Genomic DNA, 18,495 nt, shown 5'->3' on the forward strand with positions numbered 1-18,495 from the left:
ACCCCTCGAGAGCTGAGACAGGCACAAAAGCAAAGGGATAAGAAATCAGGTGGGGAGCACCCCCACAGGCACAAAGTGTTTGCTGTTTCCTTCCCCTCACCACAGAGGTGGCTCTTGGCACCACTAGTTGTCTATCGGTCACTTTACCTGTTTGCTGGAGGAATTGGCTCCCCAAATACCTTTAGCATCTATTTTTTCTGTTTAATATCGACGGATTCTTTCTAAGTAATTAAATTCCTTTAAATTGCTACAGGACTGATCTGTCTTGCCCAGCTTTTTGATACTAATTAGTTAACTGATCTATTGATTTCCTAGTTAATTTGCTCTTTAGCCAATCCACTGTTTAGCAAGTATCTTGCACACAGAGTTCCTACTCTCCTGGTACGTCTATTGACCGTATCAAAACGAGTTTTTTCTCTCCTGCTACCGCAGTCAATGCCCTGTAATCTAAACATGCTCCCTTTTCCCATCACAATCTTACTCCACTCCACCGATGTGCTATCTCCTTTCTCTTCCTCCCTGCAGACTCGTTAGTGCCAGTAACAGCAAACGCAGCCAAAGCAGAGAGTTCTCTCCATGACAGCGTGAAGCCAGCCAAGGAGAACTGTAAACAAGGGCTGGGAGGGATGAGGTGCTCTGGTCCTCGGTCAGCTCTGCAGAAAGGAGTCGTGTCCTACAGAACGACATTGGTGCTCCTCCCGCACACTCTTCAGCCATCTTTTTGTAAGATGTGACTGCCTTCCCAGGGCAAATCGATGCTTTGCGTGAGGCTGCAGGAAAACATGCCATTAAAGGAAGTAGTACTGATGAACTGAGGTCTAAGAAAACAAGCAAGTCGATCTTAAAGAATTTCTCCATTTGGAACAATTACCAAGCTTGTGGACCTACAAGCCTATTCTCAGATACGAGGGTCCAAATTTCTCCCCCCCACTATCAATCTATTAATCTTTCCTAATGTAGAGAGATGTACAAGATACCCCTTTCTACTGTTAAAACCATCCATCCCCAGATATGTGCTACAGACTGGTCAGCAAATTACAGAAAAATATCTTCAAAGAGTTATTAAGCAGCTTAAGGCCACTGGCCACGCATGCCAAAGGGACACTACTCAATACTAGCTCTGACATTAGATTCAGGAGACCCCATTTCCTTCATTTTGGGAATAGACCGAGGACTGATGAACAGTAAGAGCCAAAATAAGGGCAGCCAAGCCACAATCCTGTCCCTTTTCCCAGCAACCACTAACAATGTAAGAAAAGCCAAACCCAGAACAAGGACAAATTACAGCTTGTCCAGCCAGTATCTGATGGCTGCAAGCAGCTGAAAACAAAATGTAATCAGGCAAACCCACTAACAAGAAGGTTAAAATGATATTGTCATGACTAGAACAGCACCAAACCATTAAAAGTGCAAATAAAAACACAGAAGAAAACCAGTTCTCCCAATCCAGTGATCCCTGAAGACAACAGGGACTGCAATTAGACCTGTTTGGCTTGGAAACCCCAGCAGAGAGACTCCTGCACTGTTCACAAGGAGACCGTCTTTTGCCCTGTTTAGCAGCTAGATCAATGCTGTATTTTGAGTTAACTTCAGGCTCAAAAACTGCAACAGTTTTGCTCTCCCTATAATTGAAATTTTCTTAGCTGGCGTCTCCATTCAGAGGGGATGGTGGCAAATGAAAAACATCACCCACGGCTGCAGGCTGATCTGCATGGAGAGCAGCAGCACTATAACCACACGGCTATAACTGCACTTGGTCCAAAATACGAGCATCTACATGAAGAGTTAGTAGTGCTGTATTACAGCCATACAATGACACGGTTACCCTCCTCCCTGTGCAGATAAACCTGGTGTCACACAGGTCACGTGTATCATTTTGCTAGTAAATTACCTCATATCACAGTAAGTTTGGCAAAGAGCACATCCTCCAGAGAAAGTTTTCGTAAGTGATAACACCTATCTGACATCATAAAAAAACACACAGAAGAGAAAGATAGAAAAAATGGAGAGGTCAAACAGGGCAGCGGAAGAAAGATGTCAGCAGCCCGATACATCTGCTAAAAACAGACCGGTTCAGTAAGGACAAACTGTCCCACATCTGACCGGTGGTTTAACGCAGGGGAATCGAGATGCAGCAAGCAGCAACACAGAGCATGGCGGCGAGGGGAGAACGCGAGCAGAAAGAGGTAGCGACAGCGTTCGCACAAGAAGCAAGAACATACTTCAGAAGACACACAAAATGAACTACGGAAACCAGTTACAAGCTGGATCCATGTCTTGCCTTTGAAGAGAGTGGCCAAGCTCCTGCTTTGAGAAACTTCAAACCTTGTTACATGGCAGCACCCTGGACCCCCCCCCACAGGAGCAGATGAGAAAACTTCAGGCCTATAGACCTTAGCTTTGGGGTAAGGAAAGAAAATTGCCTTTTGGGTCTGGAGCACAAAAGTTATACTTCAGTCCCCCATTTCTCCCCCACTTACCCCCTCAGTCTTCATGTGCCTGCAGCCTCCTCCCCCTCTTCTGGGTGAGGAGGTGCTGGCACACTGTGCTGCAACAGGGCACCAGGTCTGTCATCCGATGACTCTTGGCCTATTTTGTATTTTACTGTCCCCCTCCATTCTCTCACCAGCACATGCCACTCTTGATTTCCTCTTCTCTCTACACATCTACACTTCAAAATTTCTCCCCCCGAAATGGACAAACACAAAGTGTAACAGCTATATGGAAGCAGGGTGCAGTCTCCGAGAGGTACCTGGAGCAGCAGCCATCTCCGTGGTAGGTCTCGCTCTGCTCCTGACCAGGTGGCATACTAACCCTGCTAACGTATTGCTAGATATGGTCCTAACCACCGAGTGTCTACTTCAAAGCCCACTGAAGTCCAAAGAAAATTAGCAGAGGGATAGCCTCATACATAGAAAGAGCTCTCAAAGAGTCAGGGAAAAATTCAACTGGGTAAGCAATGTCTTGCATTAAAGGTACTTTCTGCCATGCTCTGCAATGAGGTCCTGGATCCTCTGACTCACCCACCAGAGTCTGTACTCTCTCCTGGCTGTGTGGAGGCTACAGCTTTAAAGGTAGGTCCTTTGCCAACGTCTTCAGCCATTTAACAGCCCTGGTTAATGTGTTATCTACACAGTCTGTGGCATTGCTGGGCAGAAAAGAAGTACTGCTCTTTTATTAAAAGCCAAATAAACTTCCTGTGTTCTTGGAACTGGGGCAGGCACATCTTGTCTCCTGGCACACCTCTGTTTGCAGAGCAGCATTAGCTGAGGTCCAGCGTCCCTTTCTCATCCTCCCAAAGGGCAGCAGCCAGTGTGCAGATGACCTTCCTGTACTAACAATGACACTTTGAGCCAAGAAAAAAGTGAAATTACCTTGTGCCTGCCATAAATTGCAAGCAGGCTACTGTAGGTACAGTAACACATACTGGTTTAATTACAGCAATCTCATTTTACCAACTGTCCTCCATTATGACAAAAGACATTCCCATCCTACAGCTATCTGCTAGGGACAGGAGAAATTGGATGGAAAGCCCTATTCTCCCCAACTCCATTTTAAAGACCCCCCAGCAGCAGATGAACCCAGATGCCCTGTGGATGAGATTATTTCAGGCTGCTGCTCAGCTCCCAGGCAGCACAGGGGAGGTACGCAGCTCTGCCATGCTTGGCCCCTTCGGCCCACGTTCATCAGACCTACCTGGGAGTTCACAAGACGAATTGTTGTCTTTTGCCCCACATCTTCTTGAAATCCCCTGGTAGGAGCTCCATTGAATCGCAAGACGGCATCGTGGCTGTCTGAACGCAAAACAGAGTGAAAACCCATGAGCTAACAACTGGCTTTTGAGCGATAGAAGAGACATGTAATAGGTTATTCACCTGCATTTCTAATATAATCTGGCTACTCCCTGGCTCTCCACTTAACAACTATAAGTACCAAGTCAACTTTTTGTGGAAAAAGTTGTTGGTCTAACTTCATGACCAACACACTTCTAAAAATCCACTTTTTAAAACTACAATCCACTGGCCAGCTGAGAGAGCAGCCCTAGCACTTGCTTTGCACGGAGGAGTGCAGCATCTCCTCCCTTCTCCCTCTTCTTCCTTTCAAACACTTTGTCAGGAGATAGACCGATAGAGAACTAACTTACCATGTGGCTGGCCACAAACTATGGAACTAGAAAATAACAGTGAGCCAGCATCCTCTCTTGCAGCCTGGAGGTTGACCAGCCTGAGAACCATGTATAATAACCACAGTGGAAAGCAAAGCTGACTTCAGCCTGCCAGCGTACCTCCCACGTTACAGAAATAAAACCACTGCTGTGCATTTAGCAGGCACAGCTTGTTCCATGCCTTGGGATTCACTGCATTTTCCTCTGCTGGCATCATCTCTTAAGATAGCCCAGCATTCCTCCAGCACCCTCCTCTGCCTTGGCACAGCTGGCCAAGCTGCCGTGATGCCATGGACCCAGGCTGCTGCTGCAGCACAGAGGGCATTTGTGCCTGTCACCCCGGTTTCCACTGGCTAGATTTGGATAGGAAACCTTTGATGCGATCAAAGGTGTTGAGTTAGAGGAGCAGGACCAAGTTCCCTACCTTCGTGCTGAGGCCACACTTCCACAGCTCCTGGCAGCTACAGCCGGGGTCTGTGGGGAATTGTCAAGTCCCCAGCCAAGGCAGAAGAGCTTGCCTGGTCCAGAACCAGGTCTTCTCCAGACCATTTTCTTGAAAACAGGGCTGTTCTCACAACCAATGCTGGAGGATCAGTAATCGCTGGCAAATAGACTAGTTTCTCGCTACTTTATTCTCATAGACAAGTGGATCTTGTTTAGAGCCCTTCCAAAGCAACACACAAACCCCAGAAAAGTGATGTTTCTGAAAAAACTTGCCCACATTGAGAAGCGACTTTGTAGTTACCACTACAGATCCACATCCTGCCTTGCATCAATTGAGTACAGGGTTATAATTTCCCCATATAACTTCAGCCAGACAACCAAGCATTATAACACCCTAAATTTGCATTTAAAAAGGGTGTTTAATGACTGCACAGGCAGAGTAGCTGAATCTCTGAAGCACTCTGTCTCCAGGTGGTTGTGCTGCACTCAGTATTTCCCGTATCAGATTTTTCGCTGGCAATTCATAACCTCCAATAACATCATGAGCCCAGCAAGAGAAGGGCAGCTTGTTTACAAGCTTCTTCCTGTTCTGCTCTGCCAGCCTCCCTTACACTGACTAATTGCTCATTTGATACCCTAATGTGATTACACAAAACAAATATTTCCTGGTCATTTAAGGAATAATAATTCAGCTATCTGTTGTGCTCATCTATGCAAATGCTTCATTTTAAGCCTGTAGTACCTTGTTAGCACCTTTCTCCAACGAAGCCATGGCTTTCCCTACGTGGAAATACATCAGGTCAAAACTGGGAAAAAAGCCATACATAAATATACTGAATACTCCTGAATCCTTGAATATTTACCCTGCAAGTGTCCAAAACTGCAGAATCACTAACAGAAAGGTTAAAGTCTGCGACCCAGGCGCAATGAACGCAAGCCAGGGACACCAGCAGGGGTTAACGGCATTTGCCTCGGGCTCATTAACCAGTGACCTTTCCAGCATCCATCCCTTGTGATCTGGAACAAACTGGTGCTTCAGTTTCGGGAACAGGCTCAGCGACCGGCCGTAGGAACAATGGAATGGCTTTCCATGTCTGACGTCCTCTCAGTCCTCTCAGCTGTGCCGCAGCCAGAGCACAGCCCGTTGCACTTTTTGGCTGCTCCAATCCCAAATCCAGCGCTTGCACAGACTGCACTACAACACGCCGTAAGCTCTTGAGTTGGTCTCCTTATGGAAGAGCGAGTGGTTTTATAAGTATGCTGGAGTCTACGAGAAACACCCTTGGACACAAGCCAGCTATGTCAGGGGAGGGTGTTCAACAGAAAGTCACTTCCGTGGAAACCTTTAGCTACTGAACTTCAGGAGGCACCTAAATAAGCCAAGGCAGGTACTCCAAGGAAAAGTCAGAATTGGCTTCCCAAGTCTTGACCCACCTGGCATCAAACACTCCTAAAGAGGTGGAAACAATTACATCAACCATCTCCCCCCTGTAATTTTTACCAAGAAGCAATGCTATCCTGGTTCATACCACCACTGTCTTTTTCATTGCATCTTTCATAGCATTTTAATGTGCTTCAGACTGTTCAACCTCATTCTAGCACCTGTCCTGTGGACCACAGAGGAGTTCAGGGGTGAACTGCTGAGCAAGTACCAGAACAAAACCCTGACCCTCCCACAAGCATCTAGGGAATATAATTCTGAAGGCTTTGCCCAAGTTGTCCACGAATAATGGGTTAAAAGCTATCCACCTACTGGTTTCAGAGGATGAAGGCTACTTGCATCTCAGTGCAGGCCAAAGGGAGCTGATCCAACAGACAACTTGCAAGCACACTGAAGTCTGCAAACAATTTCCACCACAGAGAAAACTCCTAGGCTTTCAAACTTCCCCCTTCAGTGAAGCTGCAGTTTAGCAAAGTGTGAATCTTAACGGAGCCTCAAACAACAACTAATGAAGCTCAGGGAACTGCAGACACAGGAGAACTTTCTGCCATGCACAAAATGCTGAGTTGAAGGCTGGAGAGCTGGTTTCCCCTGCATGCTGCTTTCTTAAAGACACAAACTGCTTTGCTATCAAAACATGCTTCTTTATAATCCACAGTACAAGAACAACACTTCAGCATTTATTCATTAATGCGTTAATCTCAGATAAATATGGTCAGATAAGACTTTGCAAAGCATCACCAAACTTTGTCTAAAGAAGAGATAAAATAAAGCCCTGTAAAGTTTTCTCATGGTTTTCTGGGTCCCTCAAACTCAGCCACTGCCTTGTGGTTCAGAATGAAGCACCACCACTTTTGGAAAGCCATGAGCAAGAGCTACAGCATCACTGAGGTTGGAAAGGACCTCTGAAGATTGCCTGTGCCCAGGCCCTCTGTTCAATGCTGGGTCAACTACGGTAGGTTGCTCAGGGATGTGTCCAGTGGGTTTTTTCCCCTTCAGCATTTTCTTTTACTTCTTCTCTGAAGAAGTCTTTCTGAATGAAAAATTCTCTGAGTGTTGACTGTGCAACGAACACACTGGCATTACTCAACCCACCCCAAACCCTCTCAAGAAACAAACACTTGAGGAACCAAGACCTCTCTCTGGTATCCAGTATAGTTCTACCCTCTAGTGCACATACATCATGTCATCTCAGCTCAACCCAACCCTTCCAGTCCCCTGGGGCTTGCCCATTTCGATCTGTCCAAAGTCTAAGGTTCACAGGCACTGTGATCTAGGGCATCATAAGGCAGCCTACACCGTGCAGTGTGTACGCTCAGAGAGGAAGGGCGTATCTGATCATTACTCCCGTTCCTCCCAGGCTGCAACGTTCACTAACTTTAGAATAAGTTTAAAGGTAATATTTCAACTTATTTTAAACACCTTTGCGACCACAGTGGAGACTTACTGCTAAGTGCATGACAGTAAGTTACTTTTATAAAACAATGTTAATTGAAAGATACCAACTTTATGCTAATAGAAAGATACCAACCAATCTCTTGTCCCAGATGAGATGACTTCAGAGACCCTGCTGAGGACACAACAGCACAGTGACCCAGGCGGCCCACTGTTTCATTGAGGCTTTTCCCTGGTAGGTACTGCTGCCATTCAGAGGTATCAAAAGGACCATCCGATCCCTCTATCATGGTCACGTTCACCCTGTCCCGTAGCTGGCAAAGCAGCTTCTCTGGGCTGAGTTTAGCAGCGTTCCTCTTTCCGTTGTAAGTCACATTGTACTTGTTCATGGCCAGGTAGTTTTTTCTGACCTTCTGCAGCCTGGGTATGAGGTTTCTGGATGAACTGTCTTTATTCCATACCTTCACAGAGTCTGCTGCTTTCTTGGACTTTTCGGCTGTTCCAGAGGTGCTGCCTTTTACTTTGTTGTGGTTACTAAACCAATTTTTGGGTATCTGACCCAATTCACCGGCTGCTTCATGGAAAAGGCCCTGTGATTTAAGTGGGTTCCATTTTTCTGAAGTCCCGTGAACCTGCAAATCATCACTCTCGGTCTTGAAAGGAACATAGTAACTTCTTCTTGTCTCTCTCCACAGGCAAACCGTCAGCGCTACCAGTATCACCACAAGAACACACATGAATTTTTTCAGCACATTGATGTGAACCATAGTGTACGGTGCATCCAACTGGGACATTAAAAACTGGGCAGGCAGCTGGTCCTGGGAGAGAGGAACACATCTCAGTCAAGGCTGCATGCACAGGCATGCATATACATAAATATGGATCTGTGTGTGGGCAAGGGGCCCTCATAGGCATGAACACTAACGAAGCACATAATGAGATATCTAATTGTGGAAAAAAACTCAGAGCTATGAATTCATGAACAGTGGGAGTTTCGCCAGCCTGGTACGGACAATTGGTGACTTCACAGGAAATTTCTGCAATCCTGCAGTGGTCTGGGTGCACTCCCTATGTGAAGCCTCGCTAAACAGCTGCTGGGAGCCGATTAATCCACAGTAGGGTTTGAGGCATGTTTGGGTTCGTAAGTCAACTTGACAAGCATTACTGTAGAGATGTTACCCCTGGAGAAAGCAAAGGCAGATCCTGTTTCCTGTTGTACAGCACTGCCTGTCCTCTTTTGCACTACCTCATATTAGCAGACACCTCCAGCTCCCATCATGTTATAAAAGAGGGCAATTCAATAGGAGGAGTGCTCGTAGGGCAGGTCAGCCTAGGCAGCACAACGGGCTGATGTAGGAAACATATGTTGAGGCACAAACACCTCATGAGCAGCACACTGGACCACAGAAGACAGGAAGCTGCTCATTTCCCCATATGGCTGCTCCGGAATGCTTCCAAGAACACAGGAGCAGTGTCCCAGCACTGCTCAGGAGACACACGCAGACCATTGGCCATCCTAGAGAGACCCTAGTGGCAACTCTCTCCTTGAGCAACTTGCTGAAAGCAATCTGTGCTAAGCTGTGGTATCACAAAGTTACTGAGCTACCAGCACACTACCTGGGGATAAAGCAGCAGCTCTCCAACTCAAGTCATTTTTGGCTGTTGGCAGATTTTCTTCCAAGGGTTTAAGCAGGATATCCCGAAACACGACAGTTCTGTGATGCACTGAAGCATTCAAGAAACACCTGCAAAAAGAGAGGGAAAAACAAGAAACTATTACAGAAGAACCTTGTGGTTCTGGGGATGAGCACACATCTCCTTAGACAAGCCCTGCGATCCTACAAAAGCTGCTACCCAGGCATAGAAGGGCCAGCAAACACATTGACACCATATAAGCCTTTTAAATACTTAAAGGCCCACTCAAAATAGGCATCTTCCTTCTCAGCCTCAAATCCACTCTCAGCTAAAGCAGGAACCAGTTTGCAGGCTGCCTGCTCTATGCTCCCACCTGACCGATAGCATTCTCCATGGAGAAGGCTCTGAGCAGTGGATACACCAGTAATACAGTGAAGGAAAAATCCCAATGCTGATGCTTAGCATAACAAGCAGGGGAAACAAAAGAAAAAGCTAACTTTTCCTAGGGAAATACCTTACTGCCTATTCTTGGGTGATTCATGCACTCTTCCTCAAATGCAGTGGCAGAGAAGACTCCCTGCTTTTTTGGAGCAAGTGAGTCATATGAAAAGTTGCTTTATAGCACATATCTTAACCCACAGGCCCTCACAAAATAGTGAAATGTATTTTAGACTTTACAGCTTCATTCTTCCACGGAAACGCAGCAGGAAAAGGGATATTTCACAGTATTATACAATTTAAGAAGTAGCTTGCTTTTGCAGGAACTCTGTGTCAGTACAATGCTACATAAGCTAAATTACAAATACTACCCTTCACAGGATTAAATACTAAATTATTAAAGCATCCTAATGCTGACTGCTTATATTTTAACTCTATTAAGGAACTCAACTTGATTTCTTACAGAGCACCCCACAATTAAAAAGCAAACATTGTTCTACCTCCAGTTCTTAAACAACAGCAAAGAGGATTCAAGAAGCACTAGTAAATTCTAGCTTTTATTGAAATAATCTCCCCTGCTTTGACAGACCATCTCACTTTTCATTTGCTCGAGAAAGAAGCACTAGAAAGACACGCTGAAGTCTTTTTGGCCCGTATGGTTTCAGACGCAGAGGTACAGCAGCCTGGGGAAGGGGGGGAACATCAGGAGGGGATGCAGGACATCGCTGCATGCTCTTCTGCGAGCAGTCAATACAAGGTTCCCCATGCTGTTTACAGTTCCTCTTGTGCTGTGCTCTCTGCAAGACACTCTCACCCCTGTCTCTCCCCCGTCCCCTCCGCAGCTGGAGACCCTGGTGGGACAGCCCACTCCATGTCTGTTTGCTGCCTTCAGGGACAGAGAGACACGAGAAGGTGGGAGACTGCAAAAGCCATTTGCTAAAGGGGACAGCACCACTGAGTCAGCCTCTGTGCTGTCAGAGGCTCCACGGGCAAGCCACACTTGGACAGCAATGTTTTCCAAATCGAGAGAGAGAGAAGCACCGAAATAAGAGTTGTCCAGCATCAGCTTAGTACAAAACTCTGAGACACCTCCCTCCAACCACGCTTTGTGCAGCCCCCAAGCTGACTTTATTCACTCATGCCATTCTTCTTTACACAAGGTGAGGGTCTGGCTTCCAGGAAACTCAACCAAGATCATCTGTGTGGGCAGGATAGAGCCTCCACACCACGGGAGATGCCCCAGCTTCCCAGCAGAGCAGAGCTCTTCACTCCAGACCCTAGAGGGCTCTCCCATGGTTTTGACTTCAGAAGTCTCTCCTGAGCGATTTCCAGGTGTAGGTGGAATATGACAGGATGGCGTCGTCTCTGGATATATAACTACAAACTCTTGGTAAAGCCGCTATACAGGTTATTAAAATCTAACTCAAAGAATATTGTGTGGAATAAGGAAGCAGACAGAGCCTTCCATCAGTTAAAAAAAAGAGGTTAATGGAAGCACCTGCCCTGGGATTACCCGATACTACTAAACCTTTCTGGTTGTTTTACTAATAAATCTTGCCCTAGCAGGGGTTTCGGGGAGCTTGGCATATATAAGAATTTGTGTATCCCCAATTGTTTTCCCAATTTGAACCTAAGAGGTTTGAGAAAATATGCCTTTTCACTCTGGCCAGTGGCTCCCTTTACTGTTACAAAATCAGTATCAATAGGGGTCAGGGCTTGATTCAAGACCGAGAACGTTGCTCCTGTATCTACCAAAAATTCTATTTCTTGTTGCTTTTTTCCTAGCCTTAGAGTAACCAGTGGATCCGCTAGGGTAGATTCCCCAGGTCCCCATCAGTCCCCCATCAGTCCCCCTTTGCCTGGACCTGTATCCTTCCCTTCTCAGAGGCCTTTTAGGTCTCATATCTCCAAATCCTTTACTCTCTTGTAGCGCCGCTACTAACTCTCACTTATCTTTCCTTCCGTCTTAACACTCTCCACGCTTCTCTGCTTTCTGCCAGCCTCAACTCTCTCCGGATATCACTTGCTGCAACATTTCTTCAACTTTCCTTTTTCTTCTTTCTTATTACACTATTGGGTCTTGTGGAGCCACTAGTCCACAGTCCTGCTGATATTTGGGGTGGTCCTGAAGGGTGAAAAACATGTCCGCATATGTGACTTCATCCCACTTTCCTTCCCTTCTAAGGAATAGCATTAATTGTAATATAGTATTGTAATTAAGGGTCCCATTAAAGGGCCATTTCTCCTGATCATCTAACTTGTAAAGGGGCCACCATTGATTACAATATTTAATTAAGGTTTTCTTGTCCATGCTGCCACCCGGTGAGCCTCCTATCTCCTTCCAGTGTGCTAAAATACACCCTAGGGGACTCTTTTTCAGTATCTCGCCTCCTTGATTATTGTCCATTTTATGTCCTCCCTACCCCCTTGGTTAAGAGGTGACCCTGATCTCCGTGTGTCACCTGAGTGTTATTCCTGTTTCCCTCCCGGGAAATGGTACAGCTATATCCCTGTCGCTACCTTTATCTCCAGGGGTAGGCTATGTCTCCACAGATTACTTGTTTCAACTCTCCTGCCCGCTCGATTTTTTTTCCACTCAGTCCAGCTACCACACTGGACACCAAAAATCGTCCTCCTGATCTACCCAAACCTCCGTATTACAAGCAAAGCACTTTAAGATAAAAATAGGATCACAAATGTTATCTGAATGTCCAAGACACTGCCACTCAGTATTCTCAATATTAGGTTCACACAATGTTTCTTTACAGTCTGTCATACGCTTCGTTCGTCTCCAGCTGCTCTCCTCACGGAGAACACGGAACCGCGGATCAGAACTCCGCACTCGCTCCGCAGCAGTGCCGCGTCTCAGTCACTCATTTCACTCATACAATAATTTCCACCTTATATTAGACAATAACACGGTAGTGGTACCTTGTGACAAATACAACAAGTAACCAACAGTATTACAATTCCACACACTGACACAAAAACCAAAACCGAGGGATCCCACACAAGCATAACCCAACCGTTAGCCCAAGCTTGAGCACACCCTGGGGCGAGTACGCCGACTCTTTACCACGCGTAGGACGTCTCCTCACGACTTACAGGTCCCCCTTAAGAAAACCCTAAACATACCTGGTCCGCAGTAGATGGTCCTTGTCTGTCCCCGCGGTGATCTGGATGAGTGGGGGAGTCCTCCCGAGAAATCTCGGGGGTGCCCAGAGGAGTCCTGTCCTCAGCAGGTCCCACAGCCGGACAGAGGGGGTCCCATCTGGGGTGCCAAACTGACGCGTGGAAACAAACCCTGCAACTCGCAGAGAGTTATAAAGCAGGTATGTTTATTGCGGCGCCGGGTGCAAGGGGGATTTCTCCTCCTAACTTGCACACTGGCTCATAAAACAAGCATCTATTTATGATGAAAAGCATACATATTCATTAAGGTGGGCTGGGTTATTATAATATAATTAATTCTAAGAAAAGGCATTACTATTCTAATTATTTCTAGGAACTCATTATCATAAGTCTCCTCCCCTTGCCGCATGCGTACTGTCGCCTGGTGGTCGTGGGCCGGGGTCTTCTGGAGGAAGGCTCATAGTCTTCTTCACCGTGTGCTTTTACCTTTGGCTTAGAATGCTGGGCTGGCTGGACCCCAAACCGCGAAACTGGTCCCGACCAGATGGACACTTTACCCAGACAATTGGGTTCCTCCTTAGCATGCACGCTGTTCCTGCTATCTTATACACAAGGCCAGCTCCTTATCTTGGAATGCTGGGCTCCTGGGCTCCGTCTGTTCTTTGCCAAGCTGTACTAAATCTACACTAACGACCTTTAACCATTCATTCTCTGAATCAATAGCAGGCACACCTCAGTACCATTAGCTTTTGTTTCTGTCCTGGTCTGAGGTTTCCCAGGGCCAGGAAATCTAGAGGAGTGGCAGGTTCATCGCGGTAGAACAACCTTGCAGCTCATTGCAAGTTCCTGCGGGGACGCTCCTCCCGATGCTGCACAGCAGAGGATGCCCAACAAGTCACAACACCTCCTCTCTCTCCTCCCCAGGCCACACAAAGAACCTGGAAAACTCACCTTCAGCACTCAGCACAACATGACGGCTGCCTTTGATGACTATGCATTCTGCTGCAACGTGAACAGTTATTTTGCTTTGATTTGTCAGTTGGCAAAGTAGGTTCCGCAAGCAAGTACATTTTAGCAGAATCACAACATTTATAAGCACCTTTTCTTCACCAGGGGTTCACTGCAGTGCAGTTTAATTACTGCTACTACTGCACATGATATGATTTTATTTTATTGGCACAAGCAGCGTCCTAACATGAGGTCCTCAGGACCTCAAGCATTCTGCCACTGAACCCTTCCTGAGCGGGAAGGCAGCTACTCTTCCAGGCAAGGTGGGATAGACCAGAAGCCGGGCTCTTCCCACACCTTTAGATAAGTCACTCGTGTGCGCTGTATCGCAGCGGTTAGTACAAATGTGCTCTTCTGGAGGCGACGGAAACTTATCACCTACACAAAGCACAAGGTGCCAGCTGTGAGTACTAAGAAAGGACGGACCAAAAAAGCATCCCCCAAACCTGTAAAAATAATTAAACAAACAGCCGCTGCTTTCTTCTGACCTAGAGCCTGACGTGGCTGTGGGGTGCAGCGCTGGCTGGCCAGCAGGCAGGCTGAGCCCACACAGCAAGTCCTCTGGGGGCAAATTAATCCTGTGCAGAGAACAAGCGAGTGATGCAGTATCTCCAAGGCGGTCAGGAAATTATATCCTCTCCACACACTCTTATACTTAACCTTTATTGTTCAAGTATCTCACTCGACTCAGGACTTAATCATCGAAGTTCTTCAGAAGAGTGCGAAAGCTCTGCTGCCTCTCGTGTCCCAGTCACTGGTGTCCACCCAGGGAGCTGCAGCCAGCCCTGCCCTGGCAGAGAACACCAGGCAATTCCCATTTCCACAACCCACAGCAGATATACCTTCAAAGTGGTAACAACAGCATCTTTACCTTTTTAAAAAAAAAAAGTCTATCAAGCCCTTACCCGACTCCTATAGTGACTGACAGCAGACACACAGAGAAACCATGTAAGTATGGACAAACATATATTTCTCTTCCAGTACATGCACACAGCTTCCGAAAAGCCGTGTCATCAGCTGTACCAATGCCCATCCTCTGCACATTTGTTTAATTGCTTCTTGAAACCACTCACATTTCCCAAACAGCCCAAGGCAATGAATTCTGCAATTGCACACCATGCAGAGCCAAACCCTCCCCACTCCGCTTCACACCGGCAAACCCGATCGCATCGACAGTAATCCTTCTGCCTTCACTTTCTGCACGTCACTCGTAGTTGCACCACCCCTCCAAACACCCTCCTTTCCCCACTCGTCGCTTTTCCAGGCTGAATGCCACTTGTTCTAATCCCTGTTCAAAGCACAGCAGCTTTCCCATACCTACGACTCTCTTGATCAACATCCCCGGTAGCATCAGCAGATGGTGGACATCCCTTGAGGCAGACACACCGGGACACCCTGGCTGCACAGGCTTAGGCCACGTCGTCCAGCAGCAACGTAACAAAGGGGCGGCTTTGTTCTCCTTCCAAAACTTCCTCCACTTCTATTTCCCCTCTTGACCGCTTCTAAGCCCTGAGCTCTAGGCTGTCGGTGATGACTTCAGGATATTTTGCAAGCAGCTTTGACTCACAGAGTTGTCCCCAGCACGGGGCGGAGGACAGGAACAAAATATGACTGAAGAGCATTATCTTACCCCTGCTGGCACAGGCTTCCTTTGCTGTTGTGCTACCCAGCCACCCAGAATCGCTGGATCCCCCTGCAGCTGCTCAGCCTTTTCTCTGGTCCCTCTGAAGACAAAGCCAGCCAAGCCCGTAACCTTGCCCTTCCTCCTATCCTTTGCAGATCCGTTATCGCTGCTCAACGGCAGAGATCTTGCAGCAAATCCCGGTGGGACTTGTGTGATGTTGTGAAACCTGACCGCTTTGTTTCCTACCCGCTAGGCAGTCACTAATCCAGGACAGGAACTTTCTCATCCCATGACAGCTTAGGATTTTGTTTTTGTTTTTTTCCTGACGCTCTTGGTGAGCAATATCACCAAAATCTTAAAAATTTAAGCACGCTGTTTCCCTCTCTCCAGGTTCACCAATTTCTGAAAGTGAGAGAAGAGGAAACAGGCAGATTGATTTGAAAAGCGACTCTTCTCCAAATAGATGATAAGACTTTTCCATTAATACTTACATATTTTCCACAGGTTAATTATTGTTATGTCTGAAGCAATGAATCCCACCAGTGTCCCTCTGAAATGCAATCATGTCAAATAACACCTTTAATTTAATTTAAAGGATGATTTGAGAGATGCAGCCCCTGGGGATGGGCACACACAGGGATCACATCCACCTGTTCTAATACGTCTCTCACTGGTCTCTCCATTCACACATCCCCATCATTCACCTGAAGTTTTTTTTGCCTCTGATGTACGCACAAAAGCTTTTTAATTTAGCAAGTTGTTCCTCTGTCTTTTTTGGGGGGGTAACATGATAGCAATTTCATATTTAAACTTAGAGCATTTACATTTCTTTCCAGGTTTCCCTCATTATGCATTTCCATCTGTCCCCACAACTGTGCCGTGCCTAAATGCAAAGCAGTAAAGCTTTGTTCCCAGCTTTTGCTGGTGTATTTTTTAACGCTTTTATGCTCCCCCATATGAACATTTTATCCTTCAACTACACCCTTTTATTCCTTTTTTGTACATTCTCGGTACTAACCCTTTCCTCCATCCAGCACCCTCTTGTAAAGCACCTATGAAGAGCGCAGTGTCTGGCAGCCGAGGCAGAATGAGTTCACATGAAAGTGTGTGAAAAGAGAATACCTAAACAGGAAAGACATGGAGGTGTGGGGCAGGAATCCCTCCATTCAAAATAAAATACCATAACCAAGGAAACAGAAGAGGAGGAGAAAAAAAAAGGCGGGGGGATTTAAGAAGAAACTTCGAATCCACATTCGCTTTTAAAATTTCCTATTCCTGTCCCGGGAGAAAAAAAATATCAAGAGCCTTTATAGTTTTAAACAAACTCTGATTGTGCCATTTTGCAAATGAAGCAGTTATATTTTTCATGTCCTTGATACATCAGATGAAAGGTGATAATGCATTTGTTAAAGCTAAAGATCTGTCCCTCTGGAGCTAGTGTTTCAGAAGATCTCTCTGATATTCTATTTAGCCTGGCCTGTTAATTTAACTGTGTGTATTTCAATTTTGTAAATATGTAAACAAAGAAGACTCACTTCTAGCAATTCTTGGGTTTTTTCCAAAACATAACTGTGCTGTGAAAACAAAACATCTGTTGAGCCATACACTTAAGTAAATGCTTCCAACGCCACCAAACAGAACAAACAAAAAAAAAAAAGGTGGAGAATAAGGAATTTTTACATGGAAAATGGGGAAAAGAAGTGTTTTAAGTGAGGAACATGGTTACATTTCAGCCGATGCATTGAGGAGCAGCTGCACAAGTCACTTGCTAATGAAATAAATCATTCCGTTAGTCCTGCCTGCATTAAAAATCTCTGCATGTGCCAGAAAAAATATGCTGCTGTCACAGCTGAAAAGAAATCCTTCAGGAGAACAGGAGAGGCAGATTTGGGGAGGGGGCAGAGGGGAAAGAGTTTAAGCATGTGTTTCATTTTCATTTTGCATTGTCAACAAACATGGGATTTAATAAAGGCAGAAGCCTTCACTTCTGGCTGGGTCAGCCCTTTATTTCCCCTCTTTCCTGGGGTCCCCTGTTGTTTTTGAAGGGTGGCTCTGCATAGCAGCTCATTGCCTCCCCTTCTGCCCTAATTAAAAAGCGGCAGTTTTGCTTTTACTCACCACAGACACTCCACCAGGCACCTGCAGCCCCGCACGGTCACTAACAGCCACCAGAGACCCAAGGCACGAGGCGACCTGCACTGGCACGGCTTCCCATTTCCAGCTCCAACCATCCCAGCAGGATACCAGCACAGCTCCGGTCCAGGACCAGCCCATACCAGGGCACGGTCTTAAACAAAGTGCATGTTTGGAGCTGTCGGAGCTCAGCTTGAATAAACCATTTTACATTAACAGGTATGACATAGGTGATGACAAACCCGCTCCAGGGCATCCGAATCAGGTACGCCATGTGGTTAAGGACATGCCAGCAGCCAGGGCTGCAGCAAGAACCAGTACGCCCAGCAGCACCCGCAGGGCTGGGAAGTAGCTTTCTCAGGACATGAGCCTCTGTTTGCTGTTGTGCTCCTGTCCAGACCAAGCGGGACACCAACACACACATGCGGGGACCATCCTCAACGCCAATATATCAAGAGAGGGAGGGAGGAATTCAACAAACAGTGCTGCGGCCCCGCCACGCTGCTGTCATGGCTGGTGACTGTAAAAGGGACGGTCCCCCTGTCCCTTTGCCTACCTGCTCTGAGACTGGCACCCACAGAGGGACAGCCTTCAGCTCTGACAAGTGTATCACACCACCACCCTTCCCTCCAATGCTGGCAGGAAAGCGGTTAACACCAAAAAGCCTGTCTTCTCCTTCTGCAAAGCCACAAGCTCTAACCATCGCCCTGGACCAGCAGTAATAGTCCATGACCCTGCTGGCTAAGGGAGAAATGGGCTACAGCAGGGTCCTTTGCAGATACATGAAGATGGGAGGACAATTTAACTTTTAGGACAGGAAAAAATAATTATCAAGGCATGCCATGATGGAGAATACCATATACATACTTCTTGCTTGGCAGGTTACTCTCCTCCCATACCCGGACCCACTGGCATCATGACTTATCATAACCACTCCCACATGGAAGCCAACAGTAAAAATTCCTCCCCAACTTTAAAGACCAGGGTGTGATCACTCATTTAGGACTATTTACTTTACATGGAACATTATACCTTTAAATCAAACAAACCGCTTATTCCTTCCCTCCTCAATCATGTTTC

General features: G+C 46.5%; 1 protein-coding gene across 4 annotated transcripts in view; it reads right to left on the bottom strand.

The window, feature by feature from the left end:
* The window catches only part of ST6GAL1 (ST6 beta-galactoside alpha-2,6-sialyltransferase 1), a 49,432-nt gene that overhangs the window by 6,512 nt on the left and 24,425 nt on the right, over positions 1-18,495 (bottom strand). For 2 of the 4 annotated variants that reach the window (XM_074153348.1, XM_074153346.1), the window contains exons 4-7: positions 12,654-12,822; positions 9,063-9,190; positions 7,582-8,263; positions 3,697-3,794 (exon numbers count right to left, since the gene is read on the bottom strand). In XM_074153348.1, coding sequence (XP_074009449.1) covers positions 3,697-3,794; positions 7,582-8,239 — 756 coding nt within the window. In that variant the 5' untranslated portion in view covers positions 8,240-8,263; positions 9,063-9,190; positions 12,654-12,822. The remainder of the gene's footprint in view (positions 1-3,696; positions 3,795-7,581; positions 8,264-9,062; positions 9,191-12,653; positions 12,823-18,495) is intronic. The other 2 variants (XM_074153347.1, XM_074153349.1) reach the window with 1 other exon arrangement.

The sequence above is a fragment of the Numenius arquata genome, chromosome 9 (assembly GCF_964106895.1).
Source record: "Numenius arquata chromosome 9, bNumArq3.hap1.1, whole genome shotgun sequence".
NCBI classification, from domain to species: domain Eukaryota; kingdom Metazoa; phylum Chordata; class Aves; order Charadriiformes; family Scolopacidae; genus Numenius; species Numenius arquata.